Source organism: Myiozetetes cayanensis, unplaced genomic scaffold, assembly GCF_022539395.1.
Source record: "Myiozetetes cayanensis isolate MyiCay16 unplaced genomic scaffold, myiCay2020 scf3, whole genome shotgun sequence".
NCBI classification, from domain to species: domain Eukaryota; kingdom Metazoa; phylum Chordata; class Aves; order Passeriformes; family Tyrannidae; genus Myiozetetes; species Myiozetetes cayanensis.
In genome coordinates, this window is record NW_026087521.1 from 39,578,675 (window position 1) to 39,602,778 (window position 24,104).

General features: G+C 40.6%; 2 protein-coding genes across 2 annotated transcripts in view; both read left to right on the forward strand.

The window, feature by feature from the left end:
* The first annotated feature begins 4,175 nt into the window (after positions 1-4,175).
* Positions 4,176-7,943, forward strand: RPS16 (ribosomal protein S16). The gene is made up of 6 exons (XM_050324647.1): positions 4,176-4,262; positions 4,361-4,416; positions 5,107-5,208; positions 5,912-6,008; positions 7,569-7,616; positions 7,748-7,943. Exons 2-6 carry the CDS (start codon positions 4,369-4,371, stop codon positions 7,891-7,893), a joined length of 441 nt encoding a protein of 146 aa, XP_050180604.1. The 5' UTR covers positions 4,176-4,262; positions 4,361-4,368; the 3' UTR covers positions 7,894-7,943.
* Positions 7,944-13,089: 5,146 nt separating this feature from the next.
* OTOGL (otogelin like) overlaps positions 13,090-24,104 on the forward strand; it is a 93,936-nt gene continuing 82,921 nt past the window's right edge. Inside the window, exons 1-8 of the mRNA XM_050324827.1 lie at positions 13,090-13,142; positions 14,080-14,119; positions 15,196-15,244; positions 17,377-17,434; positions 19,071-19,169; positions 19,837-19,991; positions 22,589-22,710; positions 23,860-24,065. Of these exons, the coding sequence (XP_050180784.1) occupies positions 13,091-13,142; positions 14,080-14,119; positions 15,196-15,244; positions 17,377-17,434; positions 19,071-19,169; positions 19,837-19,991; positions 22,589-22,710; positions 23,860-24,065 (781 nt within the window). The 5' untranslated portion in view covers position 13,090. The remainder of the gene's footprint in view (positions 13,143-14,079; positions 14,120-15,195; positions 15,245-17,376; positions 17,435-19,070; positions 19,170-19,836; positions 19,992-22,588; positions 22,711-23,859; positions 24,066-24,104) is intronic.

Consider the following 24,104-nt stretch of genomic DNA (forward strand, 5'->3'; position numbering starts at 1 on the left):
AGTGAAGGAATCCACTAATTTTCAAAAGATATAAAACTGCACAAGACTAACACTGCCTTCTGAAGTGTTTAGAGATGATTTTGCTGTAAGAAGTAAGAACTTTAGAGAATATGCTTTGTTTATCATGCATGAAATATGAGCAAATCTGTTTCCTGGTTAAAATTATTCATTCTTCTAAAAAAAAATATTCTACAATATACAATTAAATTGAAAATTGGGACATTTTGGTAGAAGGTGCGGACTTTTTTAATGTTATTATGGACTATGTAGAAGAATGTTTCTTCATATTTCCCCTGAATATTCCTTTACTTTCATAATATTTAATTTTCTATGACAATATATGTAGAAGTAACTGTGTTTTGTCATAGCTCTCACCTTTCTATTAATGTTTCAGATAATACACGAGGAATATAATGTCACTAATTCTCCCATTATTTTTACACTGAGAGCATTTTTTGTCCTTTTAAAATAGGAGGAAATTTAGAGTCACATTACAGCTGGCCTCGTTAACATGTTGACCTTGACTCTTTGTTGCCTTATGCTCTCAGCAGCTACATACTTCTGTGCTAAGTGGAAGCTAAAATGCCGTTCTCGTTGAATGTTTACCTTTTGAAATTACATGAGAATTTGATTTGAAAGATTATGAGATCCAAGTGGAGAACCAACATCATGATTTCACATGGAAGTTCAGTCACTTGCTGTTTTAAATTTCAACCAACATAAAATCCCAGAAAAAAAGGACACCCCACAAAAACACATAAACCACAAAAATCTTCAATAGATTTGACTCCTGCTTAGAGATGCCAAATAAAATCTATTAGCATTCAAGTAACAAATAAGTATAAATTTAAAATTCGTGGGTTGCACTACATCAGCCTGACAGTATTTGTGAGCAGTGGACTGACATGCAAGTTTTGTACTGCAGTTTTCCATATGCTCCACATTGGCAAATTTCCAAATGACCTCTGTTAGCTGCTCTGCTCAGCCCAGCTCACTGACTCTCCTTAGCTCACCTTTGTCCATGTTACCTACATGAGGTTTGTGCTCCTGTCACAAACTGAGGAAACAACTGGAGGCATTGCCAGCGACATTCCCTTGCAGTGCCATACCCTGCTGCCATACCATTGCTGCTCCCAGAAAGCTGAGAGAGCAGCAGTGCACGTGGCTGGTCTGTAGCAGGTCACAGCAGCATCTTACATCACAGCCTGCAATAAGATCAAAGCAGCTCCAGTGGAGGAGGTCAGGCAGCGAGACTCTCAATCCCTTAAAGCCTCGCTAAACACCCATGTAAAAGATTTAGTAGTTTTAAGATACTTGTTGGTACAAAGATACACAACAGATCATCTGTTAGTAGAATGCAGAATCACTGTGAAATCAAGGACTTACACTTGAGTAAAATCCAAGTAGTTATGCTTCTGTTAGGAAATAATGAAAATGCCCTATCTAGATGGGTACAAACCTGCCAGCTGTTTAATGAGATGCTCTTTCTGCTAATAGTAGTTTACCAGTAAACACGCCTTAATTTCTCTGGGCCTGATTATTCACTGCTTCATATGCTGTATAACTCTTCACACTGGTGCAAAATAAGGTTAAAAAAAGGCCACCAAACAAATGCCTTACATTCCACAGGTGCAATTTTTTCACAAATAAAAAGGAAATGAACAGAAGAGGTTGTAGGTGGTGCTTGGAGATTCTTACCATGTATTCCTTTTGAAGTCTGAGATACGTTACCATTTTGAAGTCCTCTATGCTCAGTAAAACTAAATAGGGATATTGTTAGTGCTTGGACTTTTTTTTAAAGTACAGTAACTTACCTGAGGGTTTTTTTCCATTCTGGTACCTTTCTTTTTCCTCTTTTGTACAGTGATATTTATGATCTAATTCACTCTACAATATCACAGACTAATTTCCATGGTACATGGTTTCTAAATACCTTTTAGCTCCTATTCCTGTTTTTATGCTAGAAAGCAGAGGGAACAAGCAGGGCAAAGCCTTTAACCTTATCTTCCATTCAACACTATGTTGAATTCAACAATATGTTGGTTATCTTCTTATGTTGAAAACAGCAGACAGATACATGTATGTAGGCATATCCCTGGTTTTACACACAGGCTCCTTCCTCTAGGATAATTGCATTTAGTTCCAGGAAGAGCATGCAGCAGATAACACCCAAATGAAGATGAATTTTAAAGGGCCTAAGAAAGCATGCTCCCAAAATGTAAGCTTTACACATTTGAAAACACCCTATTTAATGATATACTTTGTCTTAAAACACGGGGCTTCAGGGGCAGACCTCAGATAATGCCCACATAGCCAACAGATTTAGATTTGCTTTCTTTTGCTTTAAAAGTGCCCTGAACACCCAACAAATCTCAGTTACTAATGGCTTACCTTTGGGTTGATCATAAGTCTTAGCTGAATCTTTTTGTCTAACTGGGTTAATTAGGTATTATATTTTCTCTTTCTCACCTAAATAAAGGTTTTATAATGTCTTAATATTTCAGCTCCTTCAGCCGCTCTCATTGCGCAAGTTAAAGATCTCTCTTCTGCAGGGCCACCTATTTTCACTGAACATGTACAAGCTAAATCATTTCTGAAATTTTCATGCATCTGTGAAAACTAACTGGAATTGGCCAACAAGGGGGCGACCTTCCGATCGCTTCCTCTGATGATGGGGAAAGACTGGATCATAGACACGTGTGACTGCATAAACACTGTTCCTTAGGAAACAGCCTTAAAAAAAATAAATCACTTTTTGGATCACATGTTAAAGCTTTGTACAATTGAGGGTTTGAGATGTGCTAAATCTTACACGTTCTGCACAGTACTATTCACTTGAATAGAACTAATCACTCAAATTGCATAAAGCTAAGTGCTTGTTTAATTCCTCACATGACTGATGACTAATGTTCAGTATTTAAAATCCTGTCCAAAGACAAAGGAACTGATTGTTTCATTTGAGAATTCAGCTTTGTAATTCATCACAGTAATTTAAGTCTCTATCATTTAAAATATCTAAGAAGCATGACCTTTCTTCATTGACAGGTTCTGCTTTTGTCCTTCTAGAATATTTTGCATATTAAATACTAAAGCATTAGAAGTAAAATATTTTCAGTCTGGAAGTGACTGAAATCCCATGTTTTATGACATATTAAACGAAGACGGAGGAAGAAGCTAAATTTGATGGGGCTCCCTGAATGTGCTGAATCTAAGGACAACTCCTTGAGTTGATCTTAAACGTAATAGTTGCTGAATATTTAAGTGGGTATAACGCACTGCCCGACTGTGCCTCAGTGTACAGTGCTAGAGGAGAGTACAGGGTTTAATGCTTCATTTTTGCCACCAGTTTACCAGACTTTAAAAGCTATGTATTTTGCATTGTTGCATCTCAAGGAGGTTCAAAGAGTGACTGTGAGCCTTTCAGGCGGGGCATCACCGGTCCTCTTTACAGCAGGAGCCCATTCAGGCTCTGCTTTGTGACCGGGTCACCGAAGAGAAAGAGCACTGTGGTGTCCACAGCAGGAAAACCCTCTCGCAGGCTGCGGATCCTCTCTTATTCCTCGCAGGAACTCTTTCGAGCTGCTGTGCTCCCTGTCAGAGCTCGGGCAGGGATCGGCTTCCCGGGCGATGCTGTATCCCGGGCGATGCGGGTGCGGGTCCGGCAGCCCGTGGGGCGCAGAGGGAGCAGTGCAGCGGGATCAGTGCAGTGGGATCAGTGCAGCGGGATCAGTGCAGCGGGGGCAGTGCAGCGGGATCAGTGCAGCGGGAGCAGTGCAGCGGGAGCAGTGCAGCGGGAGCAGTGCAGCGGGAGCAGTGCAGCGGGGGCAGTGCAGCGGGGGCAGTGATGCAGTGCAGGGCAGTCAGCAGGGCGTGCGCGGGCATGCGGGGGCATGGCGGGCTGCGGTGGGATCAGTGCAGCGGGATCAGTGCAGTGGGATCAGTGCAGTGGGAGCAGTGCAGCGGGATCAGTGCAGTGGGAGCAGTGCAGCGGGGTGGGTGCCGGGCTCAGCCCGGCGCGGGGCACGAGCGGCGCCATTCCCGGCCCCTGCCCCTGGCGCCTCGCGGGAGGGGCGGGGCCACAGCCGTGTGGGCGGGGCGGTGCTGCCGTAAAGCGCGCCGGGGGCGGGGGGGGGAGACATAGGCGGTTGCGTGTTTTGCCGCAATGACGGGAGTTACGGCACCGCGCTTTGCGGCACGCGCCCCTGCTCTTGGGCCGGGCAGCCCCGCGCGGCCTTTTCGCGCAGCCGCCGCCGCCGAGCCGGGTGTGTGTCTGTCTGTCTGTCCGTCCGCGCCGCTCCCGTCCCGTCCCCCCGGGCCCCCGCGGCGCTGACCCCGCTCTCTCCCTCCCTCTCTCTTGCAGGAGCAGCCATGCCGGCCAAGGGCCCCCTGCAGAGCGTCCAAGTGTTCGGGCGGAAGGTGAGGCGCGGGCAGGGGGCCCGCACCGCGTGCTCAGTGCCGGGCCGCGCCCTCGGGCCCTTCGCGCTCGGGGTGTCTCGGCCACAGCTCCTGGCTGGGGCCGTGCGGCGCGGCCGGGCCGGACCGGGCCGCGGCAGAGCCTGCGGGGCTGGGCCCGCTCGCAGCCCACGTGTTCCGCCGCGGGAGTGCCGGAGCGCGGCCTTTCGCGCGCGGAACTGGGAGGGAGGGGAAGGGAATTTGCTCTCGAGGGAGTGAGTCTGGGGTCTCTCTCTCCTCGGGTCCGGCCAGCGCTGCCGTCCGCAAGCCACAGGGGCCTAGCTTATCAGTGCCGATGTCCGAGGGCCACGTTGGGAGGTGGTGGCGGGAGGGTAAAGTTCTCCCTGCTGGAAGCCAGCGTCTCGAATAATTCAGGATAACGTGCTCTTGTGAGAAACTGAGCCGCACAAATACAGTGTTACGGAAGGGAGAGTCCCTTGTATACAGCTATGTCTTGGAACTACAAATGCGCTTTTATTAAGGCTTTGCTTTAATGTCAGCATCTGAAAACGTAAGCAGTGGTACTGTTTTGTTTAGTGCAAAATGGTAACTTTGGGCATAGGAGTAAGACTCCTAGGTTGTTAAGCTTAAGTGGAAGTTCACGTTGCTTGTGCAAAAACGAAACGCTGTACTAATACGTATTTGGATTTTTAGAAAACGGCAACGGCTGTTGCTCACTGCAAGAGAGGGAATGGCCTCATTAAAGTGAATGGAAGACCTCTGGAAATGATTGAGCCCAGAACTCTGCAGTATAAAGTAAGCACCCACACAACCTCTGCCTTACTTCTCTTGGGTGTTAATACACCTTTATACACTTCATTACTTGATAGTGGAGATGAGTTGCTTGTTTTTCTGACAGTACTGAATTTTGGTTGTTACTTGATTATCTAAAATGTAGATGCTGTAATGAAAAGTTAGAAAACTGCACCTTTGTGACTTGATGTTTTACTGAACTCATGTCATTGTAATTATGTGAAGTATTGCACTTCTGCACTTTTAAATGACTTAAAGCTCTCCTTTTAAAAAGGTTGTTTAGAACTTAATGAAATGGCTGCTGAGCACTGCTGAAAGAATCTAAAGGTGACTAGATAGCTATAAAGTGTAATAAACAGTGAAGAAAACGATCTACAAATCACTTCAGGTTTTCAGTTTTAATAAACTTGATTCATTTTTTGCAGGTAGTCATGGTATTCTAGTTAAACTACTCCCTTGCTCTTAATTCCCATATGCTTTGTATTAAGATACTTGAAACTTATATTTATTGAAGTCTTGAGTTTATTTATCTTATGATAGTACTAGTAGATGTCAAAGAAGACACCTCTGCAAGAGGTGTATTTAATCTGGATGTGTGCTTCTCGAATCAAGGCTCTGTTTTTCAAAATATTGAATAATGTAACATTTTGTAAATGCAACTCCGGTCCTGATCACAAATGAAAATTCTTTGTGTTTTGTTTCCCAGCTGCTTGAACCCGTCCTCCTCCTGGGGAAGGAAAGGTTTGCTGGTGTTGACATCAGAGTCCGCGTGAAGGGTGGTGGCCACGTAGCACAGATCTATGGTACGATTTTTGGTGGGATCTCTGATGTGGACTAGATTGGGTTAAGCCATTCTAGTGAGTTGGTGCTGGCTGGATGCGAGGAGCCCACCAAGCTGCTCTGTCATTCTCCTTATCTGGAGAGGAAGGGGAGAAAATAAGGAGAAAAAGATCAGGATGAAGGCAGTTTAATGAAACAATAGCAAAAGCCCTGGATGGAAGGAAGAAAACCAAAAGGCTTCCATGAGAAGGTGATGTTCAGCCACTTCCCGCAAAGTAAGGCCTCAATACCTGTAGCAGCTCCTCCTTTCTCTTTGCTTTTATTGCTGAGCAGATATCCTATGGTATGGAATATCCCTTTGGTTCAACTGTGCTGGCTGTGTTCCCTCCAAGATCTTGCCCACTCCCAGCGTAATGGTTGGGGGGGAATGTTGGAGGCACAACCTTGATGCTGTGGGAGTGCTGCTCAGCTGCAGCGAGAGCAGTGTGAGAGCTGTCGGGGGGAAAATCGCCTCCATCCCAGCCAGACCCACTGTGGCCACGTGTTTTAGAGACTGAGTTCAGAATAGTGACTTGCCAAGCACTATGTTCTGTTTCTTTTTCCACTGCACAAATGTAGTTTTTCATAAGGGCTTATTAGTTATGTTTTGTGTGCAAAGGTGTAACATCTAGAGTAAGCTGAATGAAGTAAATTGATGAAGTTTTGAGGAAACGTGAGGAAACTATCCTTACGTGGTGCAGTGTGATAGGGCAGTTCAAGAATGCTGAGCACAAGGATTTTGGGAGGGTAGGAATGGTGTTTATCATTAGAAATTAAAACTTCTGTGTTTCTATGTTGTTTAGAAGCATCTTTCAGCTTCTAAGCCAAGCAAGGCACTTGTTCCCTTGCAGGGAAGGTTGAACGTACTTGTATTAGCTGTTGATAAAAGTTCATCTTTACAAATAATAGATTTCTTCTGGTCTTGTAGTTTGAATACAGGGTAGTGAAGTTGAGCTGAGGCTGCATAAAGGGCAGAGGCAAGTTTCAGGATCAGTGTTGATCACATTTGTTTTTCAGGTCATTCATATTTTCATCAAAATCCTGATGTTGATGTTTTGACAAAAGCAGTGTAACAACATCTTGACAGTTATCTCCCCTACTTCTGGTTTGAGTTCTGGTTACTGTGTTACTCTGCTACAGGGGTTTGTCTGTGACCTGTCTGTGACTCATACCCTCCTGCTGTCCGTTTGCCTTAGTCCTTCAACACACTGATCAGTTTTGTTCTTGTTGAAAAGTACAGACTTTTCAGAGAACTGTCCATCAGGAGATGGATGTGGGTTAGTACTGGGGGAAATAAGGTGATGAAACCGCCCTTGTGCAATTTCTTCGTTAGCTGACAGTTGTCAAGTCACAGATGAACTGTGGGTGGCCTCTTGGCGCAGATTTCTTCAGATTTGCCAAAGTAAAGTTCACGTGAAGTATTAAGGAGGGAAAGGACAAGTTGGCAGCAAACAAGATAGCGAGTTCCTCAGATAGCTGGAACCATGTATTTAAATTTTAAATAAATTTGCAGTCCTTACCAATCCTTTATCTTTTTTTAACAGCTATCCGTCAAGCTATTTCCAAAGCTTTGGTGGCTTACTATCAGAAGTGTAAGTAATTTTGATTGTTGTATTAGCTTTAAATGGAAACGGAACTTTTGGTAGCTTTATTGCAAAAAGTGTTAATATGTATGTTCATGTGAAACTGCTTAAACTGATGATTTTTTTTTTTTTTTAAAAAGATGTTGATGAAGCTTCCAAGAAAGAGATCAAGGATATTCTAATCCAGTATGATAGGACTCTGCTGGTTGCAGATCCTCGCCGTTGTGAATCCAAGAAATTTGGAGGACCTGGTGCTCGTGCACGCTACCAGAAGTCTTACCGTTAAAATTGTTCTACACTCATGGGAAGTCAATAAACATAAAAAATTTGATAATTTTTATGTTTCTAAATTGTGTTTTTCTGTGTGGGTAAATAGATTTTTTTTCACTGCATACTTAATACACAAATGGATTGGTATTAAAGTAAAATCAGAGGGCTGATAGCAATTCTCTTTTATCCATTCATAGTAAGTGTGATGTAGGTTATTGGGAATAAAAAAAACTTTGCTCCTGTTGATCAGTGTGTGGTTATCAGAACATAAGGGCTCACAGTCTAGGTTTTATGGGTACATGCAACAACATAGTGGCTCACTAAACAGAGTTCAGTCTTGATCTTTGTTCAGTTAACAGTGTCAAACCCAAAGTAATTAGCATGGGCAGGGGATGGAGGTCTGTTGAACTCTTGCATTACCAGATCCTACGAAGATGGAGTTTTCTAGCTTAGTACGTCTAAATGTAAGAAACTTAAAATAACAAGCCCCATGTATTCAGTTAAAAGGTTGTCTTTTGTAAATGTAAGACAAGAATTTTGTGTTGTGAGATGGGGTCTGAATGATTAATCCTTCAACCACATGTTTACATGGTACAAGTGCAGGGATGTAGACCCAGTGATGAAGGTTAAATATTTTTACTAAAAAAAGGAAATCCCTTTGGGAGTCAGAAAACTGCTTATGCTATGAGTTAGGTCAGGCAATTTGAAGGCCTTAAGAGGAAGAAGGGGAGGGAAGTGGAGTTGAAAATATGACCATAATTTTCAAAAATCTAGGTGGAGGATGTGTGTATTTAATGTTGGAGAAGTTCCAGTTTCACTTCCATTGATCCAGGGACGAAAAAGCATAGACTTTTGAGTAGATGTGGTATATGCAACAAGAGGCTGTTGAAAAGGGTCACTGTCTTTTGGAAGAGTTGCACATAATGGAGCTCACTCCTGAGCTGACCCAGCAGGTATGGCCGCACCCTTGAGCTGTTTCCTGTTTGAAAACCAGTTTGGAGAGGAACTGGAAAAAAGACTGGAAACTAAGACACTGAGAGGCTGACTACTGCATTGCTCTCCAAGCCTGGTATTTGGGTGTCTTGTGCACTTTCATGCCAATACTGAAATTGTCATAGGGACACTTTGTTACTTGAGATTTATTTTGATTGGGCTTTATCAGCATGGTATTTCTTCTCTCATTTACTTAATTGGAGGTTATTTCAGGGTACTCAAGTCAACACAAAGTTAAACCATTTTCCTTTATGGGTTGGGCTGGGGAAGTGGAAAGAATGGTAAAATTCTGCCCTTTTGCTCTAGTTTGGGAAAACAGGTGCTTGTGGCTTTTTATAGATGTTAGCATTTCTCATGATGTCTGCTTTTTGGTAGAAAGTATTAAAGGCATCCTCAATGAAGTGTAAAGAGTTAAATGTAACTGAAACAAAGGCCTTCAGAAAAGGAATTCTCCATCCATCTCCCATTTTAGCTGTCAGTGTCTGCGACAAAATAACTGCATTCCATGACCCGAATAGAAGTAGAATGCTTGTATTGAAGTGGAGGGGACTGTTGTATGTTCTATCACATACAAGAATTTTTTGGTTTTACACTAAGTGAATGAGATACTCTATTCCATACTCTAGCTGTCTCTGGCAAGATGCATGGTCTACTTTTCTCAGTCCTCCCTTTCTGCAGTCTAAGCTCTTGGGCTGCTGAAAACTGCAAATGCTCAGGCTTCCTAGCCTGGCTTTGCAAGGAAAAGATGCTATGCAGACCTAACTTTGAATTTGACTGCTTGAATTCCTATGAGTTTTGTGAAAACTGGCGTCTTGATAGATGGTAATTAGCTTCAGCTGAGGAAAAATAAGCCTTTTAGTTGTTTGGCTCGTGTGGTGACTGAAAAGCAGCAGTTCACTCATTGCTTAGGAAATGTGTACTGGCCTGCCAGTTGGCACATCAGGCTAGTCCAAAACTGATTCTTGCCTAGCTGTTATAATAGTGGGTTGGAGGAGAAAAGACATGATGCAAAGTTGCAGTGTGTGAAAATCAGGGAGGCAGGGGGAAATGCAATACATGATGCCAGTAACCTTCAGGGTGGATTTCACAGTTATGAAGAAGCCTGATGGATCCATTTTTCTGTCCACAGAACAGCTTGTAACAATTGTGGATTTTGGTTTTGATGTTCTTTTTAAAAAAAGGCTGAAAATAAAACTTGCATTGCTGCTAATATATCCAGAGATAATATCTGCATGTCTTTTCTTCAACCAGAAGACTCTTAGCATAATACAAATGCTTTCTGAACTGAACTCTGATCCCATAAAAATGCCCTGTTAATCCCGTAGAGTTATGTCATTCCTGTACACTTGCTTTCTAAATGAGAAATGTTTGTGGAATTGGCTGGTGTCTGCCTGGGTATCTGAAGATTTTTGTTCTAAGAGGTTTCTTACTGATCACCCACTAGAGGGCTTAACTTCATTGGGGAAACGGAACCACTGTGAAGTTTGAAGGTGTAAGGAGGAAACCTGACTGATCTTCAAGCCCTTGGTGATGATCTTGAGCAGCTGTGGATGTGGTTCTTGGGAAAAAAAGGAACGTCCCTAACCTTGTATCATCCAGCTCTCTCATTAGTTTCACCAGTGCTAATCCTTAGGAAGATAAGGTGTGCACAACAAAATGTGGCCTCATTTGAATTCTTCATTGAAAATACCAAGTTTTGTTAATGGCAGTGGATCCACTTCCAAACCAGGGCAAGCTTATGCCTATGGCACAGAAGGCAGTTATTTTTTCATCTGTTGGTTATAATCCTAATAAACAGTGTGACCTGTGTAGAAATTTAGGTCCTCTCAAATGCCATGCTGGAAAATTTGGAGAAAATTAATGTTGTGTGTAATATACAAATATATAATCATTGAAACGTTTAAATGTTATTTTAAAAGAGAAATCTGTAACTTAAAAATGTAACACTAGAATTTTTAAAGTGTGGACAAGTGTGTTTTGTATTGTACTTGTTTTCTTACAGAAGTGATCATTTTCTAGTACCTTTTTTGTGTTCAAATTTTTCAGAAGTGCCAATCTGTGAGTATTCTAATACTTGTGTAGATAATCTGTGTTGTTGCCTTGATACAATTTGATTCAGGGTTTTTTATCTCTTTCTTAATATAGTCCTCTGAATTACAGTTCAGTGTACTTGGCTGAATAATTCTTTCTCCTTAGCTGACATCCTTAATGTGTTTGGGACTGTGCTTTTTCCTACCCTGCCTTGGGCACAGATGTCCAAACCTAATGAAGCCTATTGTTCTAACTCTTAAAAATTTCCTTTGCAGCTGATGAGGCTTGGACCACTTTTTAAATATTAGAATTTAAGCAACTGTGAAATACTAACCAAATATTCACTCAACTTTGCTGTAGAAAAAATGAAAACAAATCTATTTTGGATAGTTTCTGTTAAACCAAAATAGTTCATTTCTATTGTTACGTTAATGGAAAGTTTTATTTGTGAAACTGCATAGGAAGCATGATGGGAAATACAGTCTTGAGGAAGGGAGGAATCCCAGAAAATCTTGGAACAGAGTCTAAACCAGTCTTGACAGTAAGGTAACATGGAGATTGGTAATGGAAATTTGAAGATCAAAGGCTTGGTTTCATCTCATCTTGAGAGCAACCTTCAGTGAAAGTATATTTCCTGTAAGTTCTCACGTAAGAGTTAAAAGAGTGACTATATCAATAAGTCAGTTTGGCTTAGGAACTCACTTCTTTTGCTTCTGTTTGCAGTCTGGAGTGGTTTTGGACCATATGGGGCAGATGCAACAAAGCTGGGAGGTACAGTCTGGCTGCACACAAGCAACCAATCCATGGGACCAGGCCATAGCCAGTCAAAAGTAAAAACAAAGCAAAAAAACTTCTGGAAATGCAATTATTGGAATGTCAGCTTCTCAGATCCAACAGTTTGCAATAAGTATCCTTGTGCCACCAGTGATCCCAAATTTGCACAGGTACTCTTGGCTGCTATGTGGATACAGGGTTTTGTCCTTGTCTGTGGTTGGAGAGGCTGAGTGTTTTCATTTGCCTTCTCTTTTTGTCCAGCTGGGGAGCAGAAAAGAGAAAAATCTCGAAAAATGATGGAGAATGTTTTGCCTGAGAGAGGCCATCAATTTCTAAATTTTATTAGGGTCCAAACCCATCTTTTGTACCATGCTTAGAGGGTCTCACAAAGCACATCCTAGGAAGAGCAGAGGGCTAGGCAAAAGACAGGCTTTGCAAAATAAAATAAGCTGTAGTGGTTTCAAGTAGTATTATACGTGTCTTTGAAACTGTACTTTTTAATGATTCTGTTTACAGTAAATCGGTATTTATTTTTAAAATTTAAAATTATGGTAAAGCAGATAAGAGTAATTTTAAAACATAATTTTTAATTTTGGTGAAATTATATTTTTATATTTTAATGAAAATCAGAAAGTAAACCCATTGGCCCTGTTGACTTCTTTCTTCTTTTTTCTAATACAAAATTTTAATAACAAGTTTTATTAAAAATTAAATTTAATTATCCTCTGAGAAGGCTTCATTTATGATCAAAACAAACTATACACAGAAATGCATCTAAAATATTCTTAAAGATCCAAGTGTATTATTTAATAGAAGTTCATCTCTCCCCTTTGAGGACAGATAAGAAACATTAATATGTTAATCTCTAAAACCATCTGGTTACAGTTTATACGGTAGTATCATTTCAGGGTCTTGCAAAGATATTTTGCTATACTAAGCGGTAAAGAGCAGCACTCAGCTCAAGCCTCAAAGCACACAAAGGCATGTGACGACTGACAGATCTCTCAAACCACCATGACATGGCAACATTTCTGTGTCATTGTCTGCTATGTTATAAAGGGCCGATTCAATCGAACAGAGGAGTAATACTTGCAGGTCTGGTGCAAGTGTAACTAATACAGACCCTGCTGAGGAGTTACCATGCATTACTAATGAGAGACATGCAGCCAGGAAGTTGTATGCAACACTCGCAAAGCTCCTGAAGCTGTATGTAGCTACCAAGCTTGATGTCTCCTTTTATTTTCCTTTTTTGCATTGCATTGTTTTAAATAATGCATCCAATTAATTTTTAAAGGATATAAACACACTGTAGAAATACATAATTCTAAGATGCCATGTAATCAAAGCCATTAATTTGGATAAATTCCCTATTCCTAACTTATACTGAAATGAACATTGTAGGAAAGCTCAGTTTAATGATACCGTGGAGTATATTCTTGTTTCATTCACTGCTGTCCTCTTTGCAAGGTAAGAATTTTATTCCATTTCTTTTAACTTTTACAAAGATTTCTCTAAATATTTTTCTGTAATTATATTTTTTGACCTTGCTGGAGCTTATAAATGCAAATTAAACAAACCTGTATCGTATCACCATTCTCTCTCACAGGTGTAGAAACTAAAATATAACTTTTTTTTTAAGACACATTTTTATATGTCTGAATTTGTTGCAAAACAATTACTTATGAACAAAACCTAAGCTTCTTGTCTTTCTTGCTATTTTTGTCAAATAAGTAAGCATTTTCAGTGGGGTGTGATTTATGATTTTGTCTGAACAGACTGCACCTGCAGTTTGTTTAAAATTTTTTGACTGATAGGGTAAATAATTGCTCTTCTAGTTACAGAAATGATGTTATTTTCTATGCAGTGCAACTGAATCTTGTGGATAGTTTTCCTGCAGCAGTTATAAAGATTTCTAAGGCAATGAGAAATTGTTTTGTTGTTTTGTGTGTTTGGTTTTGTTTGTTTATTTTTTTCCTTGTTTGAAGCATGGACTAATTTAAAATTATTTACAATTGAATCTTACAAGTAACACTCAGAAAATTATTATAACCCTTGAAGTTGGCTTCTGGAAAGCTCTGAGCACCTCTTGTATTTTATCAGTTTTGTTATGAGCCTCTGCAGAACTATGAACTGTTTTCTCTCTTTCATGGGAGCATGTACCAGAACTGAGACCATGAAAACTTGCAGGTGAATAAAGCTTGAGAGAATCAAGTCCTCAGGAAGGAAAGCATGGAATGCTACATTCCTTCGAAACAGAAAAATTTTGTGCAAAGATGCTCTGGAAAACTCAGGATCATTGAAAACCAAAATTCAGTAGTGTTGTTTTAAACTTGACATTGCTTGCCAAGGGCGGAGTGATGCTGTAGGAAAAAAATGTTTAACTTGATGACTTTTTAATCTGCAGGATCTTATTGCAAGCTTTCTCCTTTGAGAAGAACTTTGAGGTAAGGTTTTATTCCTTATTTGTCAAGTCCTACTAAAAGAATGAGTGTGACACTGTGCAAGTTAGAAAGTAAAATATAGCCTTGAATTCAACATGTAAAATGTCACCTTCATGTAGGTTGGATGTAGAACACACTTGCAGAATGTTTACAACTCTTTTCAAAGTATTTACATAATGGGCATGGGTCCTCTGTTTGAAAAATGGAGTTCCATATGAAAAATGATACTTCTATGGTCTTGAGAATGCTTAGAGGAATAATGGAATGAAACCAGCATGAGATCATGATTTCATGACTGGAAAAATACATTAAATGAGTATCCTTCTACATTCTTAATTGCATGATAAAATCCTAGCTGCTATTTGAAGCAGAGAGAAGTAAGTGCTGTACAACCTTAAAATAAACATTTTCAATACAAATCTTCATGTAGAAGCTGAAATCCAAACAAAACCCAAACTAGGGAATGTTCCTGATCCCATTGAATTAAATGGGAACTATGCCATCCATTTCAATGGAAGCATCCAGCTGGACGTAGCTTCAAATGTCTAATGACATCTAATACATCTGGCGAACACACATGCACGTCAAATGGTATGCCATGTTGGAGTGTTGATAGAACCAAGTGTGTTTCATAGTTTGATGCCCTCGTTTTGAAACTTAATTACAAATTTAAGTTGGCTCCAGCTGGAGAGTCATATCTTGCTGTTACAAGTACCATCACAGTATAATCAAGAAACACTTAGGGGAACTTACAGCCACTCACACGTAGCATCAAGTAAATATGAAGCAGCTTTACAATTTTGTATCCTGTTGTGTAAGCCTGTTTTGCCTGTTTACGTTTCCCTGCAAGCTCCAAGTTCCTCCCTGTTCAAGCAGAGATCAGAGTGCTGCCCAATTCTGTAAAATGAGACAGTGACAAAAAAAAAGGAAAAAAAAAATCACCTTTGTAAATGTTAACCCAAGAAAGACCTCTTTGATAAAGTTATGGTAATCAGAGAGAAACACCTCTCAAGGGAGTTGCTTATTCAGGTTGCTCCAGGGACCTTTGATAATACAAGTTCCTTTTTGTTTTCTTTCAGAAATGAGTTTAATGCAACTCGACAGAAAAGAGATCTTGTAACAGCTGAGGTAGGTTATACCTCCAAAAGTGGGAGGGAGGGAAAACCCTCCTCCCTTTTTCTGCCCTGGGCCTTTGCCATCCTTACAAATGAGCCTTTGTGGGGAGAAAGGCTGCGGTAACAAGAGGACAGTGAGGAACAGCAGCTAGTCCCCCTCTGCTCAGACCCGACTGACCCGGGGCCTCATGCCTTCATTCACTCTCAGCAGAGCACCCAGTGGGCGACCTTCCCTGATGAGCTGACTGACGCACACCACGGGAAATAAACCTGCCATGTCTCTCTCTGTCTTTTGTAAGGGTGAACAGAATGTCCTGGGAAGCTGTTCGTGTTTGGTGAGAGGCGCAGTGGCGGCACCGCTGGCGAGGTTCCCCATGCATGTGGTGCAATGGTGGCTCCAGCGCAGCCCTGGTTCCTATCGCCTCGGCCCCCACTGCCTCAGTGTTGCATCCTGGCAATGCTGCACTGAAATTTAATAGTAAACAGAGAAATCTCGTTCCCCCACTGGTACATACCTGGGTTATGGAGCCCAGCCAAGGGTTATAACCCCGTTTGATGGGGGTAGGCAGGAAGCTGGAGACTGTGTCTCCTCAGGGTTTTTGCAAGGAGCCTGCAGCCAAACCAGGGCTGATTTTCTCCAAGTCCCTTTGAGATCTATGTGCCCCTGACTGAGTCAGAAGGCAGCAGGTGTGAAATGCTGTGCTAAAATGAACCAAGCCTCTGAGAGAAGTGGACTGGTGGTGTCCTTGGAGGGGGCCTCAGTGTGGATGTGCTGTTGCACCAAGGACACTTTACGGCCCCAAAATAACACGTAGGCCAAAAGCCACCTTCCTGAGGAGGGCAGTTTGGAGTAGCTATCAGGTCTTGTGCAGGGAGGGAAGGGACCCTCTCCAGCTATCAGTGGGCCGTGGTAACCAGGAATAATTTTGGTGTGGGGATCTTCCAGGTGGTGATTCTATGAAATCCATTTCAGGTTGATTTTAGGCAGATCATGCTACTTAGATGCATTCCACAAAACATTTCCATTTGGAAAAGTGAAGTCTTTATGTCTGTAAGAGGCAATGAGCAAGATTTAACCTAGCATGTTCCTTTCATGGTGCCATTCACTTTCAGATCCATCAGTTCAAGCTCCAGACATGGAGAATGACTGGTATCAAGAGGGAAGAAAAAAAAGCTTGCAAGCAAAGACTAAAACAAATTTTGTACTTAGTTGTGCAGCCAAAGGCTAGTGCCTATGTCTGTGGGGAGCACAGAAGGGTAACTTTTTCTCACAGAGTATCAAATAGGAAATAAATAAAAAACAGAGGGAAGAGTAACTGTTTAAGCTAAAGGGCCCAGATTTGTAAAAGAAGGGATTTAAACTGGCCATGAATAAATGTAAGTGGGAAATATGTAACCACTGAGCACTTCACCCTGCTAAACTTTTCAGTCAGACTAGTTGGGGGAAAAAGCCCCAGAGTACTTTCAGCCTGGAATGGGATCAGTTCTTGGAAGGAACAATGTGACGTGACAAGCTGCAGTAGCAGAGTGCTGGGTCAGACCCAGGGCTTCCTCATAGTCTGATGCTCCTAATATTCCCAAAAAGGAAGCAGCTCAGGCAGATCCACTTTCTCTTTTGTTTGGGATGAACCAAAACGCAATTCTGAAGGACCTCAAGGAGGACATGAAATCCATTGCAGCTAGAGTGGCCACAGTGGGATGATCAGGGTGCAGCACAGAGCATGAGTCAGGGGAGAGGATGATATAGAGGGATGTCACATCTTCAAGCTTCCCAGCTATGGGTATTTGACTGAAGTGAATGCAGCAGATTGTTCTCTGTCCCTTCACTTTTACTTCTAAATGGAAATGCAAAACTTCCCAGGTGGAGCCTCAGTGGTTCACTGGAATTGGAGGGCATGAGGAAAAGTAAGCAGTGATCTCACAGCACATCTGTGTCCTTTTCCCATCCCCTCAAAACCTGTGCTTCTCCTCCCCAGCCTGCCAATCCCTCCTGCAGCACCCACAACTCCACCTTGCTGGCTGAGATGCAAACTGATGTTTTGTATTAAAAGTCCCAACCCAGTGTTTGGGTGAAGGCCTCAGGCTCTTATCAGCTCATTTGTAAACCACAAACACCCTGATTTTGCTTTCACATTTCTCTGACAGGTTCAAGCTGCCTCTTGGTCGCACCTTCATGGGGCCCAGATGCAGAGTCCACCAGGAGGTGAGTGCTGTGCTCCTCACACTTGGGAGGAGAGAGTGCTAAAAATACTGCCTTCTTACCAGCTCCCCTGTGTTACCATGGGCTGTGGAAGCCCTCTTCTTTATGTCCCCTACAAAATCCCGCCCTGTCTCATTTTCTCATTTTATCCATGTTAAATTAAAAAAAAAATTCCTGGTAAAATTGTCCTTTCAAAATAAGACCTTACAACCAAATCTGAACAGCCAACTAAGCCAATACTTTGATGTTGTCTTTTTTTAAAAATTTAGTTCTGTTCTTTTCTGCCACTTTTTTTCTGGTCTTGGCAAAGGATGTAGGTATGTCAGAGAGGCATGTAACTGGTTGTGCAAAGGGACAGGAGTGCTCAGGCAATGAACACGCATCTGCTCCTGGAGAGTTTTAAGGATTGTACAAACATGTAAAGGAGGCCCAAGTTACAGAAGTTGTTTTACAGTAAAGTTCATTGTATTCCACTTGGTTTGGGATTTTGGTATCCTTCCTGTAAAATGCATGTGTAGGTGCTTTCTGTTGCATTTCCTATGTAAAAGGATATATGCAATTTTGCAACTCACAATTCTAACAATAGCAAAGAACTTTTCCACATTAGTGCTGTTCTAGAAGCAATATTTTCTGCTTTGTCAGTATTTTTACAATAACTGTGTGGAAAAAATTCAAAGCTAAGCATGCAAAGGAATTTTCACAATGAAGGATGATGTTCATAATAGTTGGTAGCTTCTGTGTACCTTTAATGTAAAGGTCCCATTTTGTTCCCATTCAGTGTCACTAGCAGGTTTATTTCCTGCTTTGTGCGGTGCTTTTTTAATCTCCATCAGCAACACTGAAAGCTTTTGTATGTAGGGTTTTAATCCTTCTCCAAGGACAAAAACAACTATCTACAAAACCTGAAGAAGTTTTGCTTTGGGACTACTTTTCTTCCCCACTTTTGGAGAATTATGATTTAGACCTCCCTCAACGATGATTAGTAAATGACAGGGAGGTCTTAGCTTTCAAACACACTATAAAACCCTTTAATGTAACTACTTTTGGAAAGAATTACTAATTATAACATAAGACAAGCCATTCCCATGGAATCTAAAGTCTCTGACTCCAGTCACCTCTTAAGCAGAAAAAAACTTTTAACTGACTTTTTTTTTTTAGCATGTGGGGAAGGTTGTTTATGACTGGTTTTGACTCTGTAAATTATATATTATGGACTAATCATAAATTGAATGTACCCTTTGCTGTAATGCTTAGGAGGGAGGAGGTGAAAATATGTATAAATTATGCTGAATTTAGTAAATTAGAATAATCTGTGTCCTGCATATTTTGAGATCAGCAGGACTGGGATTTGATTTCTTTACATGGGAACTTGACCTTTTGTTTGCTGGGAGGAGGTTGACCTTTTGCTCCTTTGTTAGTTTACAAGTCTCAAACCAAAAGAGAGAGAACCTTGCTTCTCTTTTAACCAAGGAACACAAAGGATAAAATTAAGTAATGCTAAAAAATGGAGATTGTTATTGGTTAATTTTCTCAGCTAATATATCTGCTTGTGATTTAACAATAAACAGATTTAATGGGGATCTCACAGCTTATTTGCAAAATACTGTATCTACTAAAAGGCTGCTATGCTTGCTTACAGGTTCATGTCCTCAGGAGTGCCTTAATGGAGCAGCCTGCACAGAGGCAGGTGATTGTGACTGTCAGTTATTTCAGGCTCAAGGAAGCAGGTGCCAAATTGGTAAGTTTTGGGCCAAAGGGTTTAGTTTCAGCTTCAAGGGAGATGCAGCTTTTGAAAACAATACCATTAGCAGCATATTTGTGATTCCTCTGTAGTAAGACTCTCATTCAACAAGTAGCTAGGAGTGTTAGGGATGTACAGAGAGCAGGAATGCCTATATTTTAGCACTTGGGCTGTAATAATGTACAGATACCATAACAGACAAATCATTGCCTAGTGCATCCATAGCCAGCCAACTTTTTTATAGTTAGTTGAACAACCAAAAAGCCACTGCCTTTTTTTGAACAGTGACTTACTGCAAATAAAATTACGAACTATTTCAGTGCACTAGTTTCTGGAATTTGCTGTGTGTAGGGATCAACAAGAATTGTCTTCCAGGACTGGCAGGATATCTAAATCCCTTACCTCTATTTGTAATTAAAATGTCTCCACTGTGGCAAATAAAAAAATTAATGATGATTGCACATGGTTAAAACTGCAGACTAAAGATTAAGAAAAAGTACTGACTTTATTTAAAGTTGAAGAAATGAGTTTATCTTTTGTACTTTCTATGTATTTCCTTTTTAAGCTCTTACTTCCTTTCTGAGCTCCTACTTTCATAGATGACTGTGACACCTGTCAATTTTTTATGACAGTGCTTGTTGTAAACTCATTATGTTCTCTCCAGTACCTAACACTGGTAAGGACCGAGATGGGATCTGCAAGTCGTGGGGACAGTATCATTTTGAAACATTTGATGGCATCTACTACTACTTCCCAGGAAATTGCTCCTATATTTTTGCAAAAGATTGCAGTACTCTAGAACCTCAGTACACTGTTTGGGTAAGTATGTGAACATACACTAGAAATAGGTATGTAAGTAAATATAAATGAGTAAGTAAAATAAGTAGAGAGACAACAAATGTACCAAACTGGTCGTTGCTTACTTAGATATAAAACTATTCTTCTGGAAGTGTCTAAACCTATGTACAGTAACTCAAAATACTGCTGAAATTATAATCAACAGAGTCAGGATATTAAAAAGAATATTTCTTACTCCTCCTATCCTTAATGGGATTTTTGCTCTCCCTTCTTGGAGATACCATGGGTCTCAAAGCAAACCTTGGAAACGTCAATGAACTGAAGCTATCATATTGTAAGAAAAACTAATTTGCTGAGTGAAGTGCAAACAGTTATCACTTGCCAGGCACTTGAGCATACTGGGCCCCAGTTCGCAGCCACTGACGTGCTGTGAGGATCTGTCTCCCTGGCCGATGGGATTTGCTCTCCCATCCTGTCCTCTCTGGGGATTTACATTCTAATTTTGGATTACCTCTAAGTCATGCAGAGAAGATTAACAGCTCAAAAGCCTTCATCTTGACCTATGTATAGAAGGCACTCTTTTTAGTAATTTCTTCAAGTTGCTGGGTATCTGTGGTTAATGGCTTTGGGTCAGGGAGAGTTCAAACCTATACCATGTTTGAAGAAAGATGCCCTGTTTGTCAGGCTTAGTTACTGTGGGGAGAGCATACAAACTCATTATATTACTTTATACACAGTGGTTGGGATTTAATGCTGACTGGGCAGGGAAAAGGGGACAAGAGGAATCCTAATTCTGAGCCTTGGTGGGTACAGTGCTTGCAGGGATGAGGGCAGATCTACATGCTGATTTCTGCTCTGAGGACTTTATTTATAAACAGATGATCTTCTCTTCCCTCAGATAACAGCACTAAGTGAAGATAAATCTACCATTAAAACTGCCGTTTCTATTCACTGAAGATATAGAGAGATGCTGTTATACCTGCCTTCCACAATATAATTTTAATTCTCTGAATTCTATATGCAGCTGTGAACTGATAGGAGTTTTCAGAAATTGCTGTAGCCAAGACCAAGATTATATTAAAATCTAGAATCAGTATGTCAGGGGATTCAATTGCTCTGGAAAGAGAGAAGCTTCCATTCAATTGCTGGAAAAAATGTCATGTTTTACTGAAAACTGAAAATGTTTAGTCAGCAAATTCATGAGTAATGTGAGACTGCAGTCTCTACAGACTGGGCAATGGAGAGCCAAAAACCTTGCCAAATCCTCACATTTAGGTCCTTCTGGCTTTAATAATCCACCTCTCAAGAGAAGAAAAAACCCACAAAAATTATTTTGATTTTCCTTGATTGTGTTTCTGTCTTAGACTGGGTTTACAGAGAAGCCATCTGTCAGTACTAGTAACATTTATGTTGTCTTTAATTATGATTATTTTTATACATGTAAAAACACTTAATGCTTTTCCTGCTTTGGTTTATTTCACTCAAAGAAACTAACTGGTTCTTACTTCCAGGATTAAGTGTCAATTAAGGAAGATTAATTCGAGTATGCGTTAGCACTGTATGTAAAATGTTATGAATTTATTTAGCTTCACAGTACTGTCAAGTAAACTGGTAATGCAATTCCCATCCTTCTCAAAGAATGGTGACACACACAGTAACATGTCATATTTGAGTTATCTAAACTCTGTCTACATTTTAATTTAGGTAATGATAGGCATCTAAGTTTCAAAACATATTCCCCTCTCTCTTCAATGGTGTCTAAAATAAGCTCTCAGGCTTTTTAAGCACTATAGGACATCCCAAAGGTTAGGGTGGCTCAACCCCACAGAGATTGATGAAAGCTGTTGAAGTTTTGCTCAAGGAAAACCACACTCTTTTCAAGTCCCGAGACTACTATATTCGAGATAGAGAAGCTGATGACTCAAACCAAAATATGACTCAAACCAGTCCCCTTGCTCACTATGCTATATATGTATAATGGGCAAAAGCACACTTCAGGAAAGTCTACCCTTCTCCATTAGCAGGGCTGGAAAGCCAGTGCAGAGTGGATTTTAACAGATCCATGTAAATTAGATACCTGCAGTAATCTGTGGGAGCACTTCAAAATCTCGAAACATCCTGAGTGGTTCAGGAAGGCACGTTGTAGTTCAGCTGGTATGAGTCCCAGCTGGCAGTGAGAGTGCTGGTATTATGTTGGCGTTCTGTACTGGTTTGTAGTCCTGTCTTATAGACCAGACCTCTAGAAACAGAGCAAGAGGGGTGTTTGCAAATAAGGAACTCCTACTTTGGCAGCTATCAGCTAGCTCACTACAGTGTCCCTGAAGTTCATCAGTGTAAAATACCTGACTATTTCATCCAGTATTCAAATCTCTGTCATGTGATGCTTTGTGCTATTCAACAGTTGCTGTATTTCTCACTAGTGTTGGCTAGCATGAACTCCTGGTTTTGCATATCTTTGTAATTGTGACTTTTAAGTATTTCAGGTATTTATTTGTAAAGCTCTTTCAGTAACTGGAGCATAGAAATGTAAAATATCATGTATGAATTTATGAAAAATGCTGTGAAATTATTGAGAACAAACAGTTATTCTTATTGTGTGTATATTTTTCCCATCTAAGGTTCATAACAGTCCTCACTGTTATGGTTCTGTATATACTTGTCAGAGGTCCATCAGCTTATTTTTTTCGAACCAGGAAGAAATAATTATTTCAGGCCATGAAGTAAGAAAAAATGGAATCAGGTAAGTGTTCTAATGGTGCGGTTTAGTAATTTATCGTGAAAAGATTATGTGGAGTTAGAGAAATTGATGCTTTTTACACCTTCCAGATCAAATAATTCAGTCTATGTCTGCATTGATCCCTTGCTGTTCTATATTGGGACTGACAGAGCTCTAGGAGGAGCAGATGTAACAGTCCTGATGTAATACCTGAGAGAGAATAGAACACACTCCCTGCATTAACCTTGTCTTCAGCTTCTCAGATGTAACCTAACAATTGTTCATCCCTACTTTGTACAGATAAAGTCTGTGTCAGGCAGCCCTAGCTAATCCTTGGTGCATCCTGATGCCATTTTGAACAAGGCAGTCATTATTTATTCTTGGTAGCTGTAGCTAGTACAAGACATGATCTTCTTCCAGGTGAGTCTGAGTTGGTTAAAACAAAGATTCTAAGCCCCCTTGAGGCACAAACTCCACAAAACTTCTCTGAGGTACATCAAACTCCAAAATTTACCTTTTTTTTTTTTTTTTTTTTTTAATAGGTAAAAAGATGAGCTCAAGGCTATCAGAAATTTATTTTACTAGTTGATAAATTACAGAAAATTTCAGAGAGTTAATGTGGATATTAGTGTCTGAGACTGATAGCTACAGTGATACTGTTCAACCCAACAGAAGCAACTTTGGAAGATTAGGATTAGATCTGTGCTTATTATTGTCCAGTGGTCTTGACCAAGGGAGGAAGACATGCAACTTTTTTGTCAATAGTATTTTCTGTGCTGTAAGTTTCTCCATATGCAGATGTTTAACCCAGTGATAACCCAGTGCCCAGAAGGTCATAGCGTTATAGAGCTCCTTGCCCAATGCAGCATGCTTGTAAAGTCAAGTATTCCTTAGTGTGCTGAACTGGGCTTTGAAAGGGAAGATTCATTCTCCTTTCAGGCTCATAATTGGTACAACTGATAGGTGTATACAACAGAAAAGCATTCATTTTTGATGGTTGATATAAAGAAGTAAACAGAAGAAAAGATAAAAACATGATGAAGAATTGAATGGAGTGACTGTATACACTAGGGAAAAAGGATTTAGGAGTTAGGTGGTGGTGTTTTATGTGGTATTTTTCTAGCAAGAACCTCATCTCATCTGAGATTTTTGAAGCAGACTATGTTTTTCCAGATTAATGTTGCCTCAGACAGTTGGAAATGCTTTTCTTGAGAGACTGGCTGACTATATTCTGGTGAAGACTACATTTGGTTTTTCTCTTGCTTGGGATGGAAACTCTGGTATTTATATTAAGCTGACAGAAGATCATAAGGGAAAACCTTGTGGCCTTTGTGGAAATTTTAATGGCAATAAATATGATGACCTGATACTGCAAAATAGTAAGTAAATAGCTTACCCTTAACTTGTGTGAACAACTT

Bases quoted from the DNA above. Each gene is read 5' to 3' on its own strand.
- RPS16 (XM_050324647.1), top strand. From the start codon at position 4,369: ATGCCGGCCAAGGGCCCCCTGCAGAGCGTCCAAGTGTTCGGGCGGAAG. The intron at 6,009-7,568 runs GTACGATTTTTG...TTTTTTTAACAG, and splicing joins CCACGTAGCACAGATCTATG to CTATCCGTCAAGCTATTTCC. The intron at 7,617-7,747 runs GTAAGTAATTTT...TTTTTTAAAAAG, and splicing joins GGTGGCTTACTATCAGAAGT to ATGTTGATGAAGCTTCCAAG.